The sequence below is a fragment of the Vigna umbellata genome, chromosome 1 (assembly GCF_029865625.1).
Source record: "Vigna umbellata cultivar VRB3 chromosome 1, Vumbellata_1.0, whole genome shotgun sequence".
Lineage (NCBI taxonomy): Eukaryota > Viridiplantae > Streptophyta > Magnoliopsida > Fabales > Fabaceae > Vigna > Vigna umbellata.
In genome coordinates this window covers 76,129,711-76,151,800 of record NC_142165.1, presented here as the reverse complement: position 1 = coordinate 76,151,800, position 22,090 = coordinate 76,129,711, and the positions used below count along the sequence as shown (strand labels likewise).

Here is a 22,090-nt window from a genome sequence, read left to right as displayed (position 1 = left end):
AGCCCTACCGACCGGGAAAGGTCTGATGATATTCATTCCCCACTGGGCAAACGACCATGGGGATGCAAGGATATGAAGCTCAATGGTCGGTAGGTTCTACATGTTGCCATGTTTTTGACAGTTGAGACAATTGCGGACGAAGTCATTGCAGTCTCTCTCCAATGTGGGCCAAAAATACTCTCAACACACGGGCTCTCAACGCCCTCTTTTCGGTATGCATGCCACACGCTCCTTCGTGTAATTCCTTCAACAGATATTCTGCCTCTTCTTGGGAAATACACTTAAGTAGGGGCATTACAAATCCCCTCTTTTATAGCTCTACCCCTATCAACACGTAGCGCGCTATACGCTTAGCATCCTTTGCCGAAATACCTTGTCCCTCGTCCTGCTCCTTTATTCGCATCATCACCTCCTGCCTCCAGTCTTCTCGATCGGGTTCTATAGACGTTGACATGCAGTCTATAGTAGGCTTTGTCATGATCCGCCTCACTATTGAGGTCAATTGCCCATTATCTTTGCCCCTGGAAAGATTTGACAAAATGTCTGCCCTTGTGTTCTCTTCCCTAGGGATGTGTGATACTTCTACACTTTTGAATTGTTGTGTTAAATTTGTTGCTCTGTGAAAGTATTGAAGGAGTTGATCATCCTTGATTTGGAAATCTCCCTTCATCTGACCAACCACTAATTGTGAATCCGTTCGACACCCCACACACTCTACTCCCAAGTCTTGGGCCAACTCCAGTACGGCAATTAGGGCTTCATATTCTGCCTGATTATTACTGACCTTGAACTGAAAAATGAGCGATTCTTCTACCGCTAACCCGTTCGGCCCCTCCAACACTACACCTGCGCCTCCTCCCTTTCCACTGATCGATCCATCAACAAAAAGCTTCCATGGTTGCAAGGCATTATCTTCATCCGACTGCAACTCTGACGTGAATTCTGCCAAGTGTTGGCCACGTACTGACCCGCGTGGTTCAAATCGCAACCCAAATTCAGACAATTCTACTGCCCACCCGACAATCCGACCAGCTAAGTCGGGTTTTCTCAGTATTTTCGCAATAGGATGATCGGTTCGCACTACGACTTGGTAGCTCTGGAAATAAGGCCGTAGACGACGCGACACCGTCAACAACGCCAGAGCAACCTTCTCGATTTGTTTGTACCGACACCGTCGTTCGCGCTTACTGTATTTTCGGTCATTGCAAGGTAAAGTTGTAAATCATTCCCATCGTCTGGCCTTCCCATTATGGGTGGGCTAACCAAACTTCTCTTCGCCTCTATGAAAGTTTCTTCACAGCTCGCATCCTACTTGGACAACGAGTTCTTTCTCATTGTGGTAATGATTGGTTTGACTTGCTCGGCCAGCCTTGGGATGAACCTTGACAAGGCAGTCAGACGTCCCACCAAACGTTGCACTTCTTTCAAGATTTGAGGGCTCCGCATTTCCAGAACGGCCTTACATTTATCGGGATTGGCCACGATGTCTCGAGCAGTTAACCTGAAACCTAGGAATTTTCCCGCAGGCACACCAAAAGTGCATTTTGCTGGATTTAGCCTGATGTCGTATTTCCTGATTTTTCCAAATACCTCTGCTAAGTCGCTGATGGGCTCCTCTCTCGACCGACTCTGCACCACCATATCATCGACATAAACTTCCATGCATCTCCCTATTTGCTGGTGGAAAATCTTATCCATCAACCTCTGATATGTCGCTCCTGCATTCTTCAGCCCGAAAGGGATGACATCATAACAATAATTGGATTTCTCAATAATAAAAGCAGTCTTTTCACAATCAGGATGATACATTGGAATCTGGTTGTATCCTGAATAAGTGTCAAGGAAGCTAAGTATGGCATATCCCAAGGCTCCATCTACCAAGCCATCGATACTAGGTAGTGGGTAGGAATCTTTTGGACAGGCTTTATTCAAGTCTGTGTAATCAGTGCACATACGCCATTTTCCATTGGCCTTCTTCACCATCACAACATTGGCCAACCAAGTGGTATACTTAACTTCCCTAATAAACTGAGCATCCAACAACTTTTTGACCTCCACGTCCACCGCCTTACGCTTTTCTTTCCCCATCCTTCTCTTCTTCTATGCTACCGGGTGTGCCTCTTTGAAGATTGCTAGTTTGTGGGTCATTACGTTGGGGTGTATTCCAGGCATGTCGGACACCGTCCATGCAAAAAGATCACGGTTCTTTTTCAATAGAAGACCAACACTATTAACTTATTCAGCTGTTAGCCCAGTTCCCACCGAGGTATTCTGGCCCTCCAACTTTCCAAGACTAAAAGGTCTTATCCCCCCTTGTGGCTCCATCCTTTCTTCAATGCCCATCCTAGGGTCCAGGTCTGCTAACACAACATCATTTCCCTTTACTCCACGTTTATGGATGAGCGGTTGCACCCTCAAACCCGCCACGTAGCACTCCCTAGCCATCTTTTGATCGGCTCTTACCGTGCAAATGGTATCATCCTTAGAAGGGTACTTCATTGCTAAATGAGGTGTTGAAAAAATTGCTCCGAAAGCATTCAAACATGGTCTCCCGATCAGTACGTTATATGACGTATTTGCCTCTACCAGCAGAAATCTTACTCTTATTTCCTTAGCCCCCCGTCTGTTACTAAACTTGTTCGTAAGTCCACGTATCCTCTAGTGTCCACCCGTTCTCCAGAAAATCCCACGATCTGCTCGTTGTAAGGAATTATCAAATCCTCCGACAGATCCATTCTTTCAAAAGTTTTCCAATAAAGTAAATTGACCAAGCTACCTTGGTCAATGAGCACTTTGCTTATACTGTATCGGGCCACGATTGCCGTTATTACCATTGAATCGTCCTGTTCAGGGTCTAGAGCATGAAAATCCCTATCAGAAAAAGTGATGCTCGGCATTGACTGCCTTGATACTTCTATGCTATTCACACACCTCAACCCCCTCAAATGTCTCTTTCTTGCAGAAGGGGTACAACCTCCCCTCGTAAAGCCTCCTGAAATAGTATTAATGTGGCCCTTAAGAGGCCTTTCCGCACTCCTACTCCTGCTCAGACGAGCATCCTTCTTGTTAGTGTGACGATCTCTCCCGGGCGACTTTCTTCGGGTATCACTTCGTACATATTTTTTCAGCTATCCCGACCTTACTAACTCCTTGATTTTATCCTTCAGAGCGTGGAACTCTTCCGTGCTATGACCAGCAACCTTGTGATACCTGCAATACTGTCCTTTATCACCGTTCGGATCGCTTTTCTGCGGCTTTGGAGGACGTTGTTCGGTTTGCATCGCCTCTTTGAATATCTTGGTACGTGGTACCCCTAGCGGTGTATAATTGCTAAACTTTTGCCCCTTTTGTTGTTCGTACTGACCTCCTTACCTCCCCTCTAATCCTGGCATCTTTTGTTTCTCCTTCCGATCGGACTTATGACTTGCAGACTGCATCACTGCCTCCTTTTGACTCTTCTGGAAAGCCCTCATCTCTTCTACCTGAATGAACCGAGCTGCCCTGTTCAGCAGTTCCCCCATCGTCTGTGGTGGTTTGGCATAAAGGCTGTCAGCAAACGGGCCTGGCTTAAGTGCGGTGGTCAAACTTCTCAAGATATATTTCGGTCCCACATCTCTAACCTAACGCACCATTTTATTGAAGCGATCCATGAAGTCCTTCAATGTTTCTTCTTTCCTCTTATTCATCTTCACCAATTCTAGATACGTCAAATCTTCAGCTTTGCTGGACGCAAACTGCTGGCTGAACACCTCCCGCAGGGTTTCAAACCCATCAATCGTTCGGGGTTCGAAGGAGTGGAACTAGTCTAAAGCCTCCCCCTTCAACGACAAGGAAAAGACCTGACATTATACCATGTCATCCGACAAGTACACTGTCGTTGCATCTATAAAAGAGCGCAGATGTTTCACGGGGTCAGATGTCCCATTGTATTTATCCATTGATGGTAACATCTTGTTCTCTGGCATCATCGCCCTCATGACCGCTGCAGTAAAAGGATGGAGTCCCTTTACCCGGTCAGGGCGCTGAATTAGTGGTAAATGATTCTCCTGGTTCACATTTTCCACTAGGCGGCCAACATTCTGAAAACTCCCTCTGACATCGTTTGCCTCCTGCCTTCCACCCACGTCTTGGAAGGTATGGCTACTCTCTCCTCTACCCTCCTGACCAACACCCCTGCATCGTTATTCACCTAATGTTGGATCAAACGCCCTCCTGGTCCTCTACTCCTTTTAGCTCTCAAATCTGCTACCTCATCTCTTAACTCCTGCACTTGTCTCTGCATCTCCTGAAATACCTGTAGTTGAAGTTGCTCTGCCATTATGGTTTCTGTAAGTATTTCCTCTGCTCTCCACGGCCCCACGGTGGGCGCCAAATGTTTATGTTTAAAGTGGGTATGAGGTCTCTGCTCCACGTACTTCCTCTCTTCCTATGTACAATTAGTGATTCAAATCTCCTTCCCCGATCGGTACCGCGGAGTGGCCTGCAAGAAAACACTTTAACGCTCAAGTTAGTGAGGTGTCCTCCAAGGTCTTCAATCAAATCAGAAAAACCAAATGTACCTGGTTATTAGTGTTGTATTTATAGGCTTTGTCATTATCCGGTCCATTGGGCGTCATTAAATGCCCTTCAATGCAACACATCTTGTGCCTGATCATTCGCTAACGCCCTTATATCCGGCATAATATGCCTGATATTACCCATTAATTAGTTATAAATGTCTTTCGCGCGATATAGGAGTTACTGACCTTTAATACACATTAATGCAATTAATTGTCTACCGATCGGTTATTCCCTGTTGCGTTGGTTACCTCCGGTGGATCGTCCTCAACGCCCAATATCGATCGTCCACCTCATATAGTACAGAAGGTTAAGAGATAATGTCTCATCTTTGTATTGAATTCATCTCATCCATTATGAGGAGCTAAATCTCTTTTGTGTTGAAGTGAGATGTTACCCTTTGAAACCTCTTGTATTTGGTACTACTTTATTTATGAAAGATTTTGATTTCAATTACATGTTTATGAATTGGTTTATACTTGCTGTTGGATAAACTAATCACTCATCTTATTTCACTCGTTTATGATTGAGTGGAACTGGTTTCAAGTTGTGGTCCAATTAATTCTTGTCCTACTTTTAGATGCTAGGAATAAATCTAAGGCATAGAGTCTTAATCTTAATGCACGTGATCCATTCAAATAGTCAATAAGGAATCATACTGAAGTTTAGTGGTCTCAGGCTTTAAGTGTCAAGAATGGATCTAGAGTTACATTCAAATAGAATTCCTAGGACATTATTAACATTCTTAAAAAAAGAAGATTCATTCACAACACAATTCTTATCATGATTAACAACCAGAGGATCTATTATAGGCTCCGCCATAAGTTCCACCACAAGCTCCATCACAGGCTCTATCACTAGCTCCATTGTACCTCTACCACATGAGCTAAAGAGTCCTTTATCTTATCTTGTGCACCAAGCACCTTGGAACGATAATGTTGGTGTATTTTTGTGCCAACTATTTTCTCCCACCAAAAATAATATTGGTATGCTATTGTAATTGTTTACATAAGATAGATCATATGATCAATCATTTTACAATTTGGAAAAATAAAGATAATTACTTATACTCCACATCAACAATAAGCTCAAATCCTAGTCTTTCCACCAAAATTTGAGAAATAATCGAAAAAATCGCATTTCGAGTTTGAAAAAATCGAAAAAATCGCATTTCGAGTTTGAAAAAATCGAAAAAATCGCATTTCGAGTTTGAAATTGCGTAAGTGATGTTCGAAATCACCGAGCATCAATCTGTGACGTACTGTAACTTCCCGGAACCTATTGGGTCCTGCGCTACTCCCATAAACATTTTCGACTTTTGGTGTATTTACCAGGCTCCATCCCAGATAACGCGCGTAAGGCGATCTGGGAAAGTGTTAGAAAAAAGTAAGCATGCTAGACATTTTCAAAAGATGAAAATGAGACTAGCCCAGAAATTCCTTCAACCATTAATTGTTATATTTGAATCTATTTTATGGGATAGAAAAATTAAGCATATATCTTAGACACTTGAAAAGAAGAAAACAAAATTGGTAAAAAGAACTTCAGGATTCTACCATTCAAATCTATTTTAGTATTAGCAAATTAAACACTTTACGAGAAAAGGAAAAAGAATGAAACCATTCAAATTGTGACACAAAGTAAACGAAAACAAAAGGAAAAAAATAATTTAGAAACACAATTACTAAAATACAATAAGAACATTTGGCGCCCACCGTGGGCCTTGTAAAATGTTTCCCCACCTTCATCTACCTTCATCTACCAATGCTCACCACTCCAAGCCAAGCCCAACACTCCTACAAAATGGAATCCAACCCAATGACGACCCTCCAACAACAAATGCAAGCACTTATCTAGTAGAACGAATAATGCAGGCATTACAATGTCGAGCTTGAAAACCTATGCTCGCAACGATAGGTCGACCTCAATGAACTCCAAGACATTCGGAAAAACTTGACCAGCTTGGAAAATGAGAAATCACCTTCCCTACCTCAGCCTAATTTTCATAAGGACGGCCCATAATTTTCGAATAGAGCACAACCCGCTAGCCCGACAAAGTTTGCATGAAAGTCAAAGCCTATCTCCTCAACATTGCTGGAAAGAAGTATAGTCTGCCAACTCGGCGAGGTTCACATGGAAGTCAAAGTCGATCTCCTTAATGTTGAGCTTGAAGGGTCCGGAGGAGAAGGCTAACGTGACACAAAATGAGAGAAAGTCAGGGACAACCCTGCCACTCCGAACCCAGACTTGGAATCAGTGGAATTCCAAGATTCCATAAGACACCCTAGTGGGTGAGTAGACCAGGAAGGTCATTAAGCTCCCCAAAAGCATGAGCGGGACTTTTGAATCAAGACTGACCATGTGGGGAATTTTCATCCTTTCACGACAGAAGAGGCTTGGGCACACATCACTAGGGAGCCGAATCGGCCACAAATCTAAAAGCATTTTGGATTTAGGCCAATATCCATACAGAAGATGATAATGCTTTTTGTAGGTTATTTCCAACTACCTTGGATGAACTGACCTTAGATTGGGACTATACACTACCATTGTACTCGATGGATTCATTTGAAGCTTTAAGTCTCATGTTTAGAGCTCAGTTTACATATCGTAAACGATGACCACCTTGTTCGTAGCCTAAAAATGCACAAAGTAGGAGGAAAACTAAACCTTCCGACATTTAACGAAAAGATTCACCATGACAATGACAACGATCCTATACCTCACTCCATCAATGATCTTGCATTCGTTAATATGTGGTCTACATCCCAAACCCTTCTCAGACTCCTTGTTTACAGAGAAACCAGACAACATGAATGATCTCAAGGACCAAGTGATCAAGTACATAGCCATTAATGAAAATAGGTAGATGAGGACCGATATCAAATAGGAGGAACAAGTAGGAAGAACAATGTCACTAACCAAGTTCCTAACAAGGTATACAGATCTAGAGGAATAACGTCATTTGAAGGATGTCATTGAATAGATGATATGATCCAGAGCTTTATCCTGTTTCATTCAAACAAGAAGCGACAATCGAGGAAAAGGACACATAGGCTTCCCAGGCCACAGTTGGGTAAGGATGAGGAAATTGTATAGGAAAGGGTCAATGATAGTCGAATCAGCCTAACATGGTTCTCCAAATCCTAAGGCCTAAGTCCATCCATGATCGGCAACCCACCACAATGCAGTCGATCATTCGGAGCCAGATCGTTCAACCTAACCTTGCTGAAGCAAGGAATAACATCCACATGTCAATTGTTTATAAAAATCTAACGTTGAGTGGTACAATGGCTACGTTGAGCAATGCTTTTGCTAATGTGGCAAGTTGTCCCATATTTCTTCTAGTTATTCGAGACAAGTTCATCTTTGATTGTTGGAGACAAGATTTTTCTATTTTTGGAGAGCTTGGTGGTCTGTTAGGACTTATGGGAACTAGAACTATAAAAATGGGTCACAACCCGTGAGCCAACCCAGTCCACCACAGGTTTGAGCCGGGTTGGGTTAGAAAAAATTATATTTTTTTTATGCGGGTCAAATTTCAACCCGGCTCATTTAAACCCGGCTCATGCGGGTTGAACCCGTGGTGGGCCGGGTTGGCCCACCAACCCACCTACCTAATTTTATTTTATTAAAATTTACTTTTAATTTTATGTAATTTTTGAACATTAAGAAATAGTTTTCTAATTGAAGAATTTGATTATTAGTATCATGCTTCAATCAAAATATGTGAAAAAGTTGAATCTCTTTTGTTTTTATCTTTACGAGTAGTTTTTTTATCATTTTTAAAAAATCAATCTATTCTTTTATTCTTTCTCAATATACATATTTTTTTTAAAATATAAAATGTAGAAGTAATTTATCATAAATCCAATAAAAAATTAAGAATGGCTAAAATAAAAACATATGATAATTAAGTCACCTATATTTTATATTTTATTATTCATTAACATTATTATCATAGAATAACTCCATTACCCTTAACCAAAAAAGCATTCTTGAACACCTATTTTCCCCTTTTATTCGGAATTTAAAAACTTGTTAACAATCAAACGAAAGGTGTGAATGAGGATAGTAAAAGAGAGTAGATTATATGAGTAAGGCGAGTGTAGGCGAGTGTGGTAGACTATATGAGTAAGGCAGAAAGATCACATTATATTTGTAAGTGAAAGAGAGTAGATTATACTAATGAAACTGCTTATTTCATTCTTTAATCATTTGATCTTTTAGTATTTGGTTAAATAATTATTTGAAGAGCTCAAGTTACAAATAAGCCTAGCTTAAGTCGAGTTTCTTTTTTATGAATTAACGTCTAATAAGACTAAAGTTGAGCTGAGTCACCTTAAGATGAAAGTTGATTCAAGTCAATCTAAAGATTCAAGTTGTGATGGAAATCTTCTAGCTAACCAAATCTAGAAGGAAAATTCCATGGAAGTGCTCATAAATGAAGGAGGCGAAAATGGTGATGGTGGGAGTGTAGCTAAGTGTCTCGGCCATGGATAATTTTATGGTGTTGGATGGTGTATTTGGTGGTTCTCTAAGAGAGGTTGAGTCAACTCTTGCAGGAAGGTGGCTAGAGGAGGCCATTTGGGTTGCTGTAGTTTAAGATGACCTAACAAGAATAGTATGACTCAAATTTGGTAACATAACAGTACTCTATTTCAAAGGTAACTACATGAAGGAGAGATACCTCTATTTATAGACTAAAGTGTCTCGGCAGAAACCTAAACCCAAAAGATTCACCTTGGTTAGCTTGGAGAACAAGGAGAAAATCCTCTTCATTAGGAGAAGGACAAGTGGCAAAAATCCTCTCCAATGAGAGGGGGACATGTGGGCACTACCTAATGAGAATCTTCTCCATTCCTAAAGTGTCATGTGGTGAGGTCCAAAAATATTATTATAGATACTTTCATTCTTTCATAAGTGATGTATAGTTCAGTTAGTAAAAAATTATTATTGTGATATTATAATTTGGTGTTCTAGTATTAAGAGTATAATTCTCGTATTTTATTTAGTCTGTTAATTACCGAGGTACGTACAGGTTTTTTTAAAGTCAGAATACTCAATCCAATATAGTATATGATTTTTTTAACAACGCAAGTGATCCCTTCTAGTTAACAAAAACGTAACCTTCCATTTTTCTCCTTCCATAAATGTGTTCTTTTTTTCTTTTCCCATACCCTTAGACTTTTCTTTCCTTTCCCCACACACATAGGTACTGTTTTCCATCCTTGGACGTTTTTGGTTCCTATCAAGACTTTTCCTTGTGTAAGCCAATTGAAACAAATCATGCTCAGGACTTTGAAATGAACACTAGTGCAAAAACAGCGTATAACGTCACGCGTTCAACGTCCAATCACTGAATAACCAACGCTTAAAATTATTGGTGGAATTTTTGTAAATAAATGTAATTATTAGATGTCGTTAAGAATTGTAATTCGACGTCAATTTGTTATATTGGGTAAATTTTGCGAAAATGTTTAGTACGAAGGTGAAAATGTATTTACGTATGACGTTGAATTCCCTAGAATTAGACGTCAAAAAGATATAAAATGTCAAATGCCCCCGCATTAGACGTTTAAAAGTTAGTGAGTTCAATAAAAATTTTAGCAGGAGATTGAAAATTCATTCACTTTATCTTAGCGCGCAATACCTTCTTCTCTGCTCAAACTTTTCTAGAACGAAGTTTAACGACCCTCACATATAATATTTCTTTCATTTGTTACAAATGCATGTTAATTAACTACTTTAAATATGATTTTCGTTTGTTTTGACCGATTATTTTCGTGGTCTTGTCCTTCATAAACGCATTCTGATTTCTCTCTCACGGGTGACAATATTTTTTTTTTAACTTGTTTGTTGTTTTTGTTTGGTTGAACTTGTTTGTTGTTGTTATTTGATTGAACTTGTTTGTTGTTTGTTATTGTTTGTTATTATTGTTAGTTGTTGATACTACATTACACGTTCATAGTTCATACTTTATAAAATATCAAAAACTGAAATTGTTATTTTCCTACTTTTTAGGTCTCGTAGAGTTGTAAAAAAGGATCACACTTAATTAAAAAAAATGATTAACGTCGAATATTGACAAAATTCAACGTTAAATTGATTAACGTCGAATTGTTCTATGTTTGACGTTAATTTAACGTCTCCCGATATGACATTGATCTCGAATTCGACGTGAAAGGCCGAAAAACAACGACGTTATACGGTATTTTTTAGGCCTGAATTAAGGAAAATTGGTTAATTTTTTCTATAAACGTCCATAACAAGGCTGCTGGTTTCAAGGATAAAACCTTTGCTCTTCCATTAATGAAACTTAATGAAAATAATAGGCAAACCAGAGGAGAGAACGTGAGGTTTAGGTTGATCTGAGATAAGGAGAAGTAAGTGTGCAGAGTAGAGAAGCTGGAGCATTTTTTGAGATCTGGACAAGCATGAACTACCTTAGACTGTGTAGATGAATTGGAGCTGGAGATGACCTTATTTCATTGTGTTTGACCATACTTTTAGTGAAGTATGTTGTCCATCGCTTTATTTCTGATCTGATACACGTTTAAGGACAAAGAGAATGCATATTTAAGATTTTTTTTTCTGGTTGGCCTTGAATTTCACATTCAGAAAATTATTACTACCAAACAATTCATTTTATACATGTATATGAGAGAACCGTGTGAGATTCTTTTTTTGTTTTTTGGTTGGCTTGCTTTTCTTTATGGTAGGACTGAAATGAGTCATTGTGGGACAATAGTCTAATGTTTCATTGTCTTCTTATGTGTCTTTTATGATAACTTTTCCAAACAAGGCTGACATGGGGCAAGTTTCTTTTGAGTATTTTTTTTTGGCAGCATTTGGTCCTTTCGTTGATGGTCTAATTAATACCAATGGAACCATGCTTTTACACCTTGACACAAGTTGATTGGTCGACATCTTGGACACACTTGAACCTTATTTTAAGCTTGCATCAGAACAACCTTCTCCATTTACGAAAATGTAAGCATAGATGTCCCTATAATTTAACCAATTCACGTTAAATGGAGTTGCTCATTTGGCCTTCAAGAGAGTATTCATACGTTGACTGGTTGACCACCTTTCTTTATCATAATTCTACCATACAAAGGCAGACTCATTTTTTTTCTTATTTTTCTCCCTTGAAGCTTTCATTTCATGTTATCCTATTAGACATAAAATGGTGGCCTTTCATTCATTGACTCTCACGTTACCTAGATGGAATTTGGTTACCATTCATAAGTCTTATTTCCAAAGCCGAATTTCAGATTTCTTTCTTTCTTTGATGGATAGACCTTTGTTTAGTTTATATAAGGAATAATTGTTACTCTTATATATAACACCTTGAATCTGGTCCAGAGTTGAGTTATAGTAAGGAACACTTTATTAAATCTGGTTGTGGAATGTTAATAAGAAAGGAATTTATACATTGGTTATTAGGACAACATTCGTTGTCATAATTTTTTTTTTCTATCCTTCAAACTGCGGATAATTTCTCCCTTTAAATCTTCATCTCATATAAACTTGTGTTTTGGCTGGAAGAAATCAGAACTTACACTACAAAAATATTTAATTTTAGGAGAGGTTATTTTGTGGAGGTTTAAAAACCTCGAATATTTCCGGCGGTTATTTAACCGCCGGTAGTCTCTTAAAATTATTATTACCTCCTCTCCCGCACCTTATTTCCTTCTAATTCCCTAAATGTGCCCTAATTCTCTCCCTCCTTCTCCGCTGCCTTCATTAAAATTTTCTCCAAACCCCGTCCCTGCACCACAATCTTCCCTGCTTCGTGTTCGTGGAGCGTCTCTTCTAGCTGCATTCATCAAATTTTGCCGCAAACCCTTTCCCCGCACCACAATCTTCCCCTGCTTCGTGTTCGTGGAGTGTCTTCCCCTGCTTGGGTTGAGCGTCGAGGTCGAGGTGGCAAGGTCGAGGCGGCGAGGTCGAGGCAGCGAGGTCGAGACGGCGAGGTCGAGACGGCAAGGTCGAGACGACAAGGTGGAGGCAATGGCGTCGAGGACTCTGCTGAAGGCGATTTTTATCAAACTGAAGGAGGAGATGGCGGATTGTTTCGTCGTGGCTAAGGAGAAATGTGTTGGCTTCCCAGGGAGAATTGGTTCCCTTTAGGGTTGCGAGGATTAGGGTTACGAAAGGGGTTTTGAGTTCCAAGGGTTTTGGGAAGCTGATTGGTTGGGGATTGGTGCCTGTGAGTGGGAGGAACATGTGGTTGATGAATCAAATGGGTCTGATTGGTGGTGATTTGGGAAAAAAATGTTTCTGTCAGAGCATTCTAGCAAGGTTCATCAAAAGATACCAATATACGGTGAAGTTGAGAAACGATATATTCATGATCCACTACTTTCTCAGGTAAACAATAGGGTTTGGGTGAAGCTAGCTAAGATTTCCATGATATAGATTACTGTAAGAAAATATTTGGTATGGGAAATGTATTTAACCCTGAAATTGACGTTGTTTTAAATTGCAAATAGATGATTGAACTTAGTTTGATAGTTGTTTAAACTGTTAGATATATTGAGTTATTTTTGATCAATTTACAACTTCTGTTATTGATTTAGTTGGTTAATGTTGACAAAAATACTACTGAAAAACAATGAGTATTCGAACTATGAAGATCAAAACCAAGCTGAACTAGGAAAGGAAAATCAGAGACCTACATTCTGCATTTAATTCCTAACATACACAAAGTACAAGAGGGTTGTGGCGGCATTCTACAATCTCATCGCTCATTCATTACCCCTTCTCATAAAAGCTGCTAATATTATATGGACTCAAGAGACGAGACAAGCAGAATATACACAACATGGAGCTTTAAGAGTCAGGTTGCTTTGATTTCACTCTTGCACCTGATGATGATGCACAACTTCCATTCTGAAGATGAGTAAATAATAAGTTTCAAAAGTTCAAGGCAGTAGATTGATATTTTCTAATTTGGCTGACATTCACACACCATGCTTTCGATTGAGAAATAGTACTGACAAAATTGTTCTGTGCATCGACTCCTTAAAAGCTTCACACACAATCCTATAGGTTACAGGAGTATGTACTTTGATTCACAGAAGAAGGTTGTTTTCTCTTATTTGTTTACAATTTTAAGTTTCTGATGCATCTTTTAAGCTTATCTTTTAGTATGATATTCATTATTTTTATATTGTTTATTGTCTTATATATATATATATATATATATATATATATATATATATATATATATATATATATATATATATATGCAGATTGAAGCTTTGACAACAGAAAATCAACGACTAAATGGAAAGAAGGAAAATGCTCTGGGCAAAATAGAAGTGGTATGTTACAACGTTATTATCGTAGGCTCCCTTCATCTTGACATAAAATTATGCACCAAAATGTATTGCTATTTGATACTTAAATTTGCTAAAAGTCTTGCTGTTTCAGAATTTTGTAGTTTCATTTAAGTAAAGGTGATTAAAGGGTTAGGGAGAATGTTGTTTTTGTATTTGGTTGGAAGGTAGAAAGCAAGCATGGAAGCTAATGAAAAAGTATAGTTGGCCTGATTTATATACTTATTTGTTGTTGGATGATAAGATCTTATTACTTTAGAATTTTTTCTATTAAATATATAAAAAGAAAACACTTTGTTGATATAACGATTATGATGAAGAAAACTTTTATGGGAAAGAATAAATTTTACCCATAATAATTAGTTAGCACTTGCAATACTATAGACTTTTACCCATAATTTCAGCAATAAGCACTTTATTGATTATTACGATTAATGAACTCTACAATGTGGTTTGAATGGTGAAACTCTTTCTTCCAAAATCATTACAATCATGCATTGAAAATGATGTTTATGTAAATATTTTAGTTCTTTGTTCTATTATTTTTTTACTTTAATAATTTCAGGGTTCCGGCCACACACCTCCACAGTTGAAACCTGATGAATGTTTTGACATGATGGATATCTAAGATGGCTTTGCTAGAAATTAAAATTCAAGGTCCGAAGTTTTACTAATGTAGTTGTTATTTTGACTATAAGAAATTTATATTTGATATTATAATATTATGATTTTTTGGATGATAATATAATATTATGGTTATTGTCTAAACATATTTGATTGTTAAGTATTATAGTCCTCGATTTCAAAAGAAAACTAATTCCAGTGATGCTTCCCATCAATAGGATGAGGGAATGATCCTTCGAGTGAAGCTTTGAATGCCGAAACAAATAACGAGAAGTCGGAGCTTTCGGTACAAGGTTTGATTTTTCACTAGGCATTTGTTTTCTTGATTACGTACAATGTTTTAGGGTACTAAATTTTGATGCTTAATATTTGTTTATATTGTTTTAAGGTTACCTACAAGGATAAAGTCAATCGTAATAAAAGGGCTCACTCAACAACTCTGCTGGATTTTACACTTTAGAACATTTTAATGGGAGTTTTTAAGTAATTATGTGAGGTTTCTATTGTATCATAGGTTTTAAAGAGGACTTTATTAGTTTATATGTTAGTTTATTAGAAGGTGTAATTAGATATAAATGTAAATCATTATTTGTACAATTTGTTGTATTAAAACATGTTTACTATTTATTTTATAATATTCAATTTTAATTTTTCAAATTATTTGATTGATATATTAAAGAGTTTTTATCAAAATTAGAAATAATAAAAAAACATCTGAATTGCATATTCCCGGCAGTTTTAGGAAAATCCCGACTAATATCAGCGGTTTTGAAAAACTCCCAATAATACCGGCGGTTTTCACAAAACCCCCACTAATACCGGTGGTTTTCACAGAACCCCCGCTAATACCGGCGGTTTTGAAAAAAACCATTGGAAATTACTTAGCGACACAACTTTTCCCAACGGTTTTTCTAACCGCGGGTAACGTATTTTTCGGGGGTTAAAACCGTTGGAAACGAAAAAAATAACCCCCGGTAAAATTGTAAATTTTTGTAGTGTTATACTCAATTAACTGGCAAATGAATAGCACATAAAGATCATAAAATGAGACATATGAAACAAAATTTTGAAAACGTCAATCATTTTAGTGGAATTAACTGAACCTACTCAGATGTGAAAATATTACGAGCTTGTAGTCATAATAAAGTCCTTTGAGTCTAGTTGTCAAAAAAACAAGAATCATCTCATTTGAAATCGTGTGGAGAGAATTATGAGTAAAAAAGTCACCAAGGTCAAAGCGGACTATCCAAGAGCGTGATAAAACGATAATTTTGAGAATTTAATTTCAACTAGAAAACGGGTCCAAAAAACTTACTATAGTTAGTAGTCAAAAGAAAGCCCTTTGAGCCTATTAGCCAATAAAAAAGGAATCACCCCATTTCGAGGTTTGTAGAAAAAGTTATGAATAAATCAATCAACAAAGGTCAAAGTTGACAACATAGTGTCTTATCATGTATCTTTCCCTCTTGTTCACATATCTGAGTGTCATGCCTTGTCTTGTACTGATTCTAACATATATGATATTGTATTTTAAATAAAATGTGAAAAATGAAAAAAGATATTGTTAAGTTGATATTAAAGCATGATAAATTAATTGAAGTTAATGTAGTTGTTGTGGTAATGTTGAACTTTATGAAGGTTAGTTACTAGCTTTGTTGGATGTTGGATGTGATATACTATTTGTGTAAATGTTGTAAACATTAGCTCACCCTACTTGTTTGTGTTTATCTATCTGTGTGTGTGCATGTGCAATGATTGTATAACGTATGTTATATGGGATCTCAGATAGGAAATGCAGATGATTTTAGAGCTGTTATTTGACAAGAGAGGGGATCTATGATGGGAATTTTATAGTAATGTTTTAGAAATTTATAGGGATGTGTATGTTGTAATCAACATTTTACTTATTTAATTGAGGTATGGACAATTATATTTAAAGTTTATCTAATGGAAATAATGTATAAGATGTTCTTGAAATAAAGATAATCTCCTGTTTAAAATATTTGGAAACATTTTAATGGTATTAGAGCAATGATTTTGGAGTTTTGGGGAGTGAGCTCTTATAGGTACTAATGTTTAACTTTGATTGTTCTAGTGTTTTTCTTATATGAATGTTATTAAAGATATAATTGATTACTCAAATTATTTGTTTTTATGCTTGATAGGAATTCTTTGATTATATATGATATGTTGTTCCTCCTAATGAACTAGTTGTCACTGAATTGGATGTTTTATATAAATTGCAAACCTTCATTATCTTGAGTCTTTTGAAATGTGGTACTGTTAGTAAATTTGTTTTAGGTTTGGGAAATCGTTTATCTTGCATATATGATTAATGAGTGAATTTGGTACTAGATTTTAAGTACCTTCTATTTTATAAGTGAAGTAATTAGCTAATGAAACTAATAATCAAGATGAAGATATGGGATGTGAGGAGTAGAAAATTTTGAAGGCCAGGGTAGTTAGGTTTATAGTTTTGATGAGAGAATTGATAAATCAAATTTGATAAGTATGAAAGGAAACAAGACTTGAGGTGCTTAGTGATTTATGATTCAATGATGTTTTAGTTGAAGGGATTAAATTATGAGTAGGAATGCTGGACAATATGTTGCGAGGATGACTTTTGGCATGGATGGCCCACCCCTCCTTGTCCACTAAGTTAGATAAAACTTTGACACCTTAGTTAATAAGTCCAAAATCATGTCCCAATTTAGTCAACACTAGGTCTTGGCCCTTTGTTGACTTGAGTGGTCAAAACCCAATTATTTATATAATGATATTCTATAAATAAACCTAAAAAATAAAAAATAAAAACTAAACACTGAAACCGGAAGGCCAAAACGCATATGGAAGATTCGTTTGGCCTTCAACGGATGTGAACATCCGTAACATCCGTTGAAGGCCAAATGGATCTTCCATATCCGTTTTGGCCTTCCGGTTTCAGTGATTTCATGGACATAACAGACAACATACAGTAGCACAACACACAACATATCAAAATCACAACACATACGAAACCTAAATAGCAAACCAACCTGGATCTGAAGAGAGGAAACCAAGCACAACCACACTCTGCTTCGCACTCCTCTTCGCAAACCACAAACACAACAGAATGGAAGCACACGATGCAGGTATGGAAGGAAAAAAATGGAGGAAGGGAAGAAATAGATGTAAAAAAAAAGAGAAAAGAAAGATGAAGAGAGTAGGAAAAAGAGAGAATGAGAGAAATGAGATTATGTGGGGTGTGGGGGTGTGGGGTAAGCGGTTGCAAAGAAAGGGAGAGAAGATTAGGGTTTTTTTAGATTAAATAGGGTAAAAGTAAAAATAAATTTATTGAAGGGTAGTTTTGGAATAAAATAAAATTGAAGATAAGAGTGTGGTGGTGTAGGAAGAATAGTGTGGTGTTGGAGGGAGTAACCCTCGAAGTTTCATGATCGCTAGAGATGAACTAAGAGAGAGTCTAAACCCATCTTCCACAGATGACTCTAATTCTTCTTGAATGTATTTTGGCCATGGCTAGATGTCATCAAGTTGAGTCGAATTGAGTCAAAGATTGAGCGAAGTCGGTTTGGGTCATGGATCAAGTCAAGTAGGTCTAGGGCAAAGGATTAACTTGAATCCAAAAAGTTCAGTTAAAACAGGTCGAGCCAAATAATCCAACCAAGTTGACTTGGATCAAAGGTTTAAATGAGTAATTTCAGACTGAAGGTCAAATTGAGTTTGTTTGATCTAAATACTAAAAAGGTTTAAAGAATAATTCTGATGTATTATTTCAAAGAGTAGAGTACCACATACACACACACACAAGGATCCTATAATCCTTCATCTATTAAAGGAATGACAAGTGCACAAATCTGCACAAATTATAATAGTATATAAATTATAACTAACATAATATTTGATTTCTTAATATATGTTAATAGAATATTTGACATATTTTAACACCCCCACTCAAGTTGGTGCATGGATATCACACATTCCCGACTTGAATAGAGACTCATTAAACAATCTTCTTGACACTCCTTTGGTGAGAACAACAGCCAACTGCAATTTTGATCTTACAAAAGGAAATGAAATTATTACAGCTTTAAGCTTCTCTTTGATGAAATATCTGTCAATCTCCACATGCTTTGTTCTATCATGTTACACAAGATTGTGAGCAATTGCTATAGCTGAAGTATTGTCACAATACAAACTCATAGCTTCATTTGGTTTAAAGCCCAAATCTGATAGCACATTTTTAATCCACAAAAGTTCACATACACCTAGTGTCATGCCTCTGAATTTTGCTTCAGCACTAGATCTTGCTACTATAAGTTGTATTTTACTCCTCCAAATTACAAGATTCCCTCCAACAAAAGTAAAGTATCTAGAGGTAGATCTTCTATAATCTTTTGAACCTGCCCAATCTGCATCAATGTACCCTTCTACCTTTAAGGTTCCATGATTTGAGAACAAAATTCCTTTTTCTAGGAGCGGACTTCAAATATCTTAAAATCCTCTCAACAGCATCCATATGAAGCTTTCATGGGTCATGCATAAATTGACTAACAACATTCACTGCATAGGTGATATCTGGACGTGTATGGCACAAATAATTTAATTTTCCTACCAGCGTTTGGTATCTCTTCTGTCTATGCTTGCTGAATTTGAACATTGAAAGAGTTTATGATTTTTTTCATTGGTGTATCAACTAGTTTAGCCTAATTTCCGTCAGTAAGTCAATAGTATATTTTCTTTGACATAGAAAAATACCATGTTTTGATCTAGCTACTTCAATACCCAAAAAATATTTGAGGTTTTCAAGTTGTTTCATCTCAAATTCAGATGCAAGGTATTGTTGTAAGCTAGAAATCTCATCTTGGTCATTTCCTATAACAATCATGTCATCTACATATATATTAAAGCTGTAATTTTTCCTTTTCCTCTCTTAAAAAATAAGGTGTGATCAGATTTACTTGCTCTATAGCCAAAAGCCTTCATAGACTTGGTAAACCTTCCAAACCATGCTCTTGGGGATTGCTTTAATCCATATAGAGCCTTCTTTAACTTTGGCTTGGAGGTCTGGTTCATATTTAGCTGGAGGTTGACCATGATTAGAACAAGGTGGAAGAATATATTGAACAATAGTAGACTCAGTGTTTGGTGTGATGGTGGTCTCACACAAACAAGAATCAATTTCATGATCAACTTCATCTAAATTAGTATTAGCAGAGATAGGATCAAAAGGTACCTCTGAAGAGTCAAGCTGAACCGGTAGAGAAGATTTAGCCAATTGGTTATGATCAGAAGACACTGTATTATCCAGAAAAGAAGTGTCCACATTTAGGATTGGCTCACTTCCTACAGAATGATCCTCACACGATAATTTATCTTCACAATATAAATTTATATCTAAGATATCAAACATACTAACATCATGATTATGCGCTTCACTTTTATTGCCTCCCTGAAGTGGAGAATCAATATAAAAAAATTCATGCTCATTAAATGTCACATCCATAAAAATATATATTTTTTTTATTGTGGATGGTAAGTACGATAACCTTTCTGAGTTGATCCATACCCAATTAAAACACATTTGATCGCTCGTTCTTTAAGCTTTGTACGTTGATGTAGGTGTAAGTGAACATATATAATGCATCGAAAAATATGAGGTGGTAAATAAACTATGGGAGAAAGGATACAATGATCAGACAACACATCGAAAGACCTTCGAAATTTAAGCACACTAGAAGGGGTTCAATTAATTAAATAAACAACAAAGCTCACATTCTCACCCCATAAATGAGATGGGACATTTTACCATCTATCAAAAGTGATCTTGTCACCTCTAATATATGTTTATTTTTCCTCTCAGCCACTCCATTTTGTTGTGGTGAATAAGGACATGTAGTTTGATGCAATATGCCTTTAGAGTTCATGAACTCTATTAATTCAATCTTAAAATATTCTCATCCATTGTTTGATCGAATAACCTTAATAGATGTGTTAAATTATGTAACAATCATATGATAGAAGGAACGAACCACATCACACACATCACTTTTATGTTTCAGCAAATATACCAAGATTACTCTAGTACAATCATCAACAAAACTGATAAACCATTTTTTTTATATTATGTGTAGATTATGGGGCAGTGCTCTAAACATCTGTGTGAATTAATGAAAAAGTAAAATCAGTTTTGTTATTTCTTAAAGGAAACACAACATGATGATTTTTTGTCATAACACAAGTTTCAGAAAAAAAATCAGAAATATTGCATTTATAAAATAGTGATGGAAATAATTTTTTTAAATAACCACATGCTTCATTTCTGCACCCCTTATTTTCTCGCTGCTTCTCATAATTTTGAAATACCAATTACACCAGAAAATAAAAAAGTAGTGTTTTTTTTTTCAATTTAAATTTTAGTTGTACAATCCATAAATCTTTCAAATTATACAATTCAGAAATAGAAAATATTATATTTTTATGCTTTAAAAGGTTCGATCTAGAATGTAAAATTAGAATTCCTAAATATACATTTGAAAATATAAATTTTATCATATATTTTAGAGTTTACAATCTCAAAATTATAAAATTTGTATTTTGGATTATAGATATATGAATTTTACAATCCATTCAAAATTATACAATTAAGAATATAAAATTTTACATTACAAATTATATAATCTAAAATATATATATATATATAATCCAAAATAGTAATTTTTACAATATCTTCGGAATTATACATATCATAACACATTTTACAATGCCGAACATAAAAATTTCCATTTGATTACATTTCATAAGTATTGGTCATTTAAACAATTGGTTAAACTCTCATTTCTCAGTTTTTGACTGAAATTGATGCAAAAGTGAATGAATTTGATATGCAGAACTTAGTATAAACAAGTGAATCCTTGATTAGTTTGTAATGCTTTAGCTATAGTCTCGCGACTAACAGACTGATAATCAAAGATTCTCGGTAGTTGTTACATGTTCCAATGATGTCTCCCATTCACAAAAGAACAAAGCTTCAATGAATGAAGATGAAGACTCAAGAGGAAGAAGAAGAGACAGTAACCCAAACAACCTCTCTCCAACCCTTAGACAATTTCTAGTGATGATAATCAAAGAAAATATTGAAATCCTTGTGAAAACATATTTAAATATCAAATTTCACGAATAAGGCCTGATATTCTCACTAGGCAAATTAACATAGCTTCCTGGACAGCTTGACTTTGTTTGCTGAGCGAATTGAGCCAAATTAATTGTACTTAAGAATGTATTTGACTTGAAATTGAAAACCCTTTATATTTTTTTCAATTTTATAAAATTTTCACTTATTTACATAATATTTCACAAATAAGTACAAATATTTCTCATTTCAAAATTATTTAATAAACTATTAATTATTTAAAAATAAAATAATAAAAACACAATAAAAGATATAAATAAATATAATAAAAACAATGATAATAACAATTAAACTCTAATATATAAATACATTATAAATTTTTATTATTAATAAAGACAATTTTACATAATAATAATTTTTAATATCTAAAATA

At 36.2% G+C, this 22,090-nt stretch overlaps 1 protein-coding gene across 1 annotated transcript; it reads right to left on the bottom strand.

Annotated features, from left to right (window-relative positions):
• Nucleotides 1–310: 310 nt before the first annotated feature.
• Nucleotides 311–2,088, bottom strand: LOC124834882 (uncharacterized). The gene is made up of 2 exons (XM_047309691.1): nt 1,382–2,088; nt 311–1,187 (listed from the first exon to the last, which is right to left on the bottom strand). The coding sequence occupies exons 1-2, from the start codon at nt 2,086–2,088 to the stop codon at nt 311–313; spliced, it is 1,584 nt and encodes a 527-aa protein (XP_047165647.1).
• Nucleotides 2,089–22,090: the final 20,002 nt, after the last annotated feature.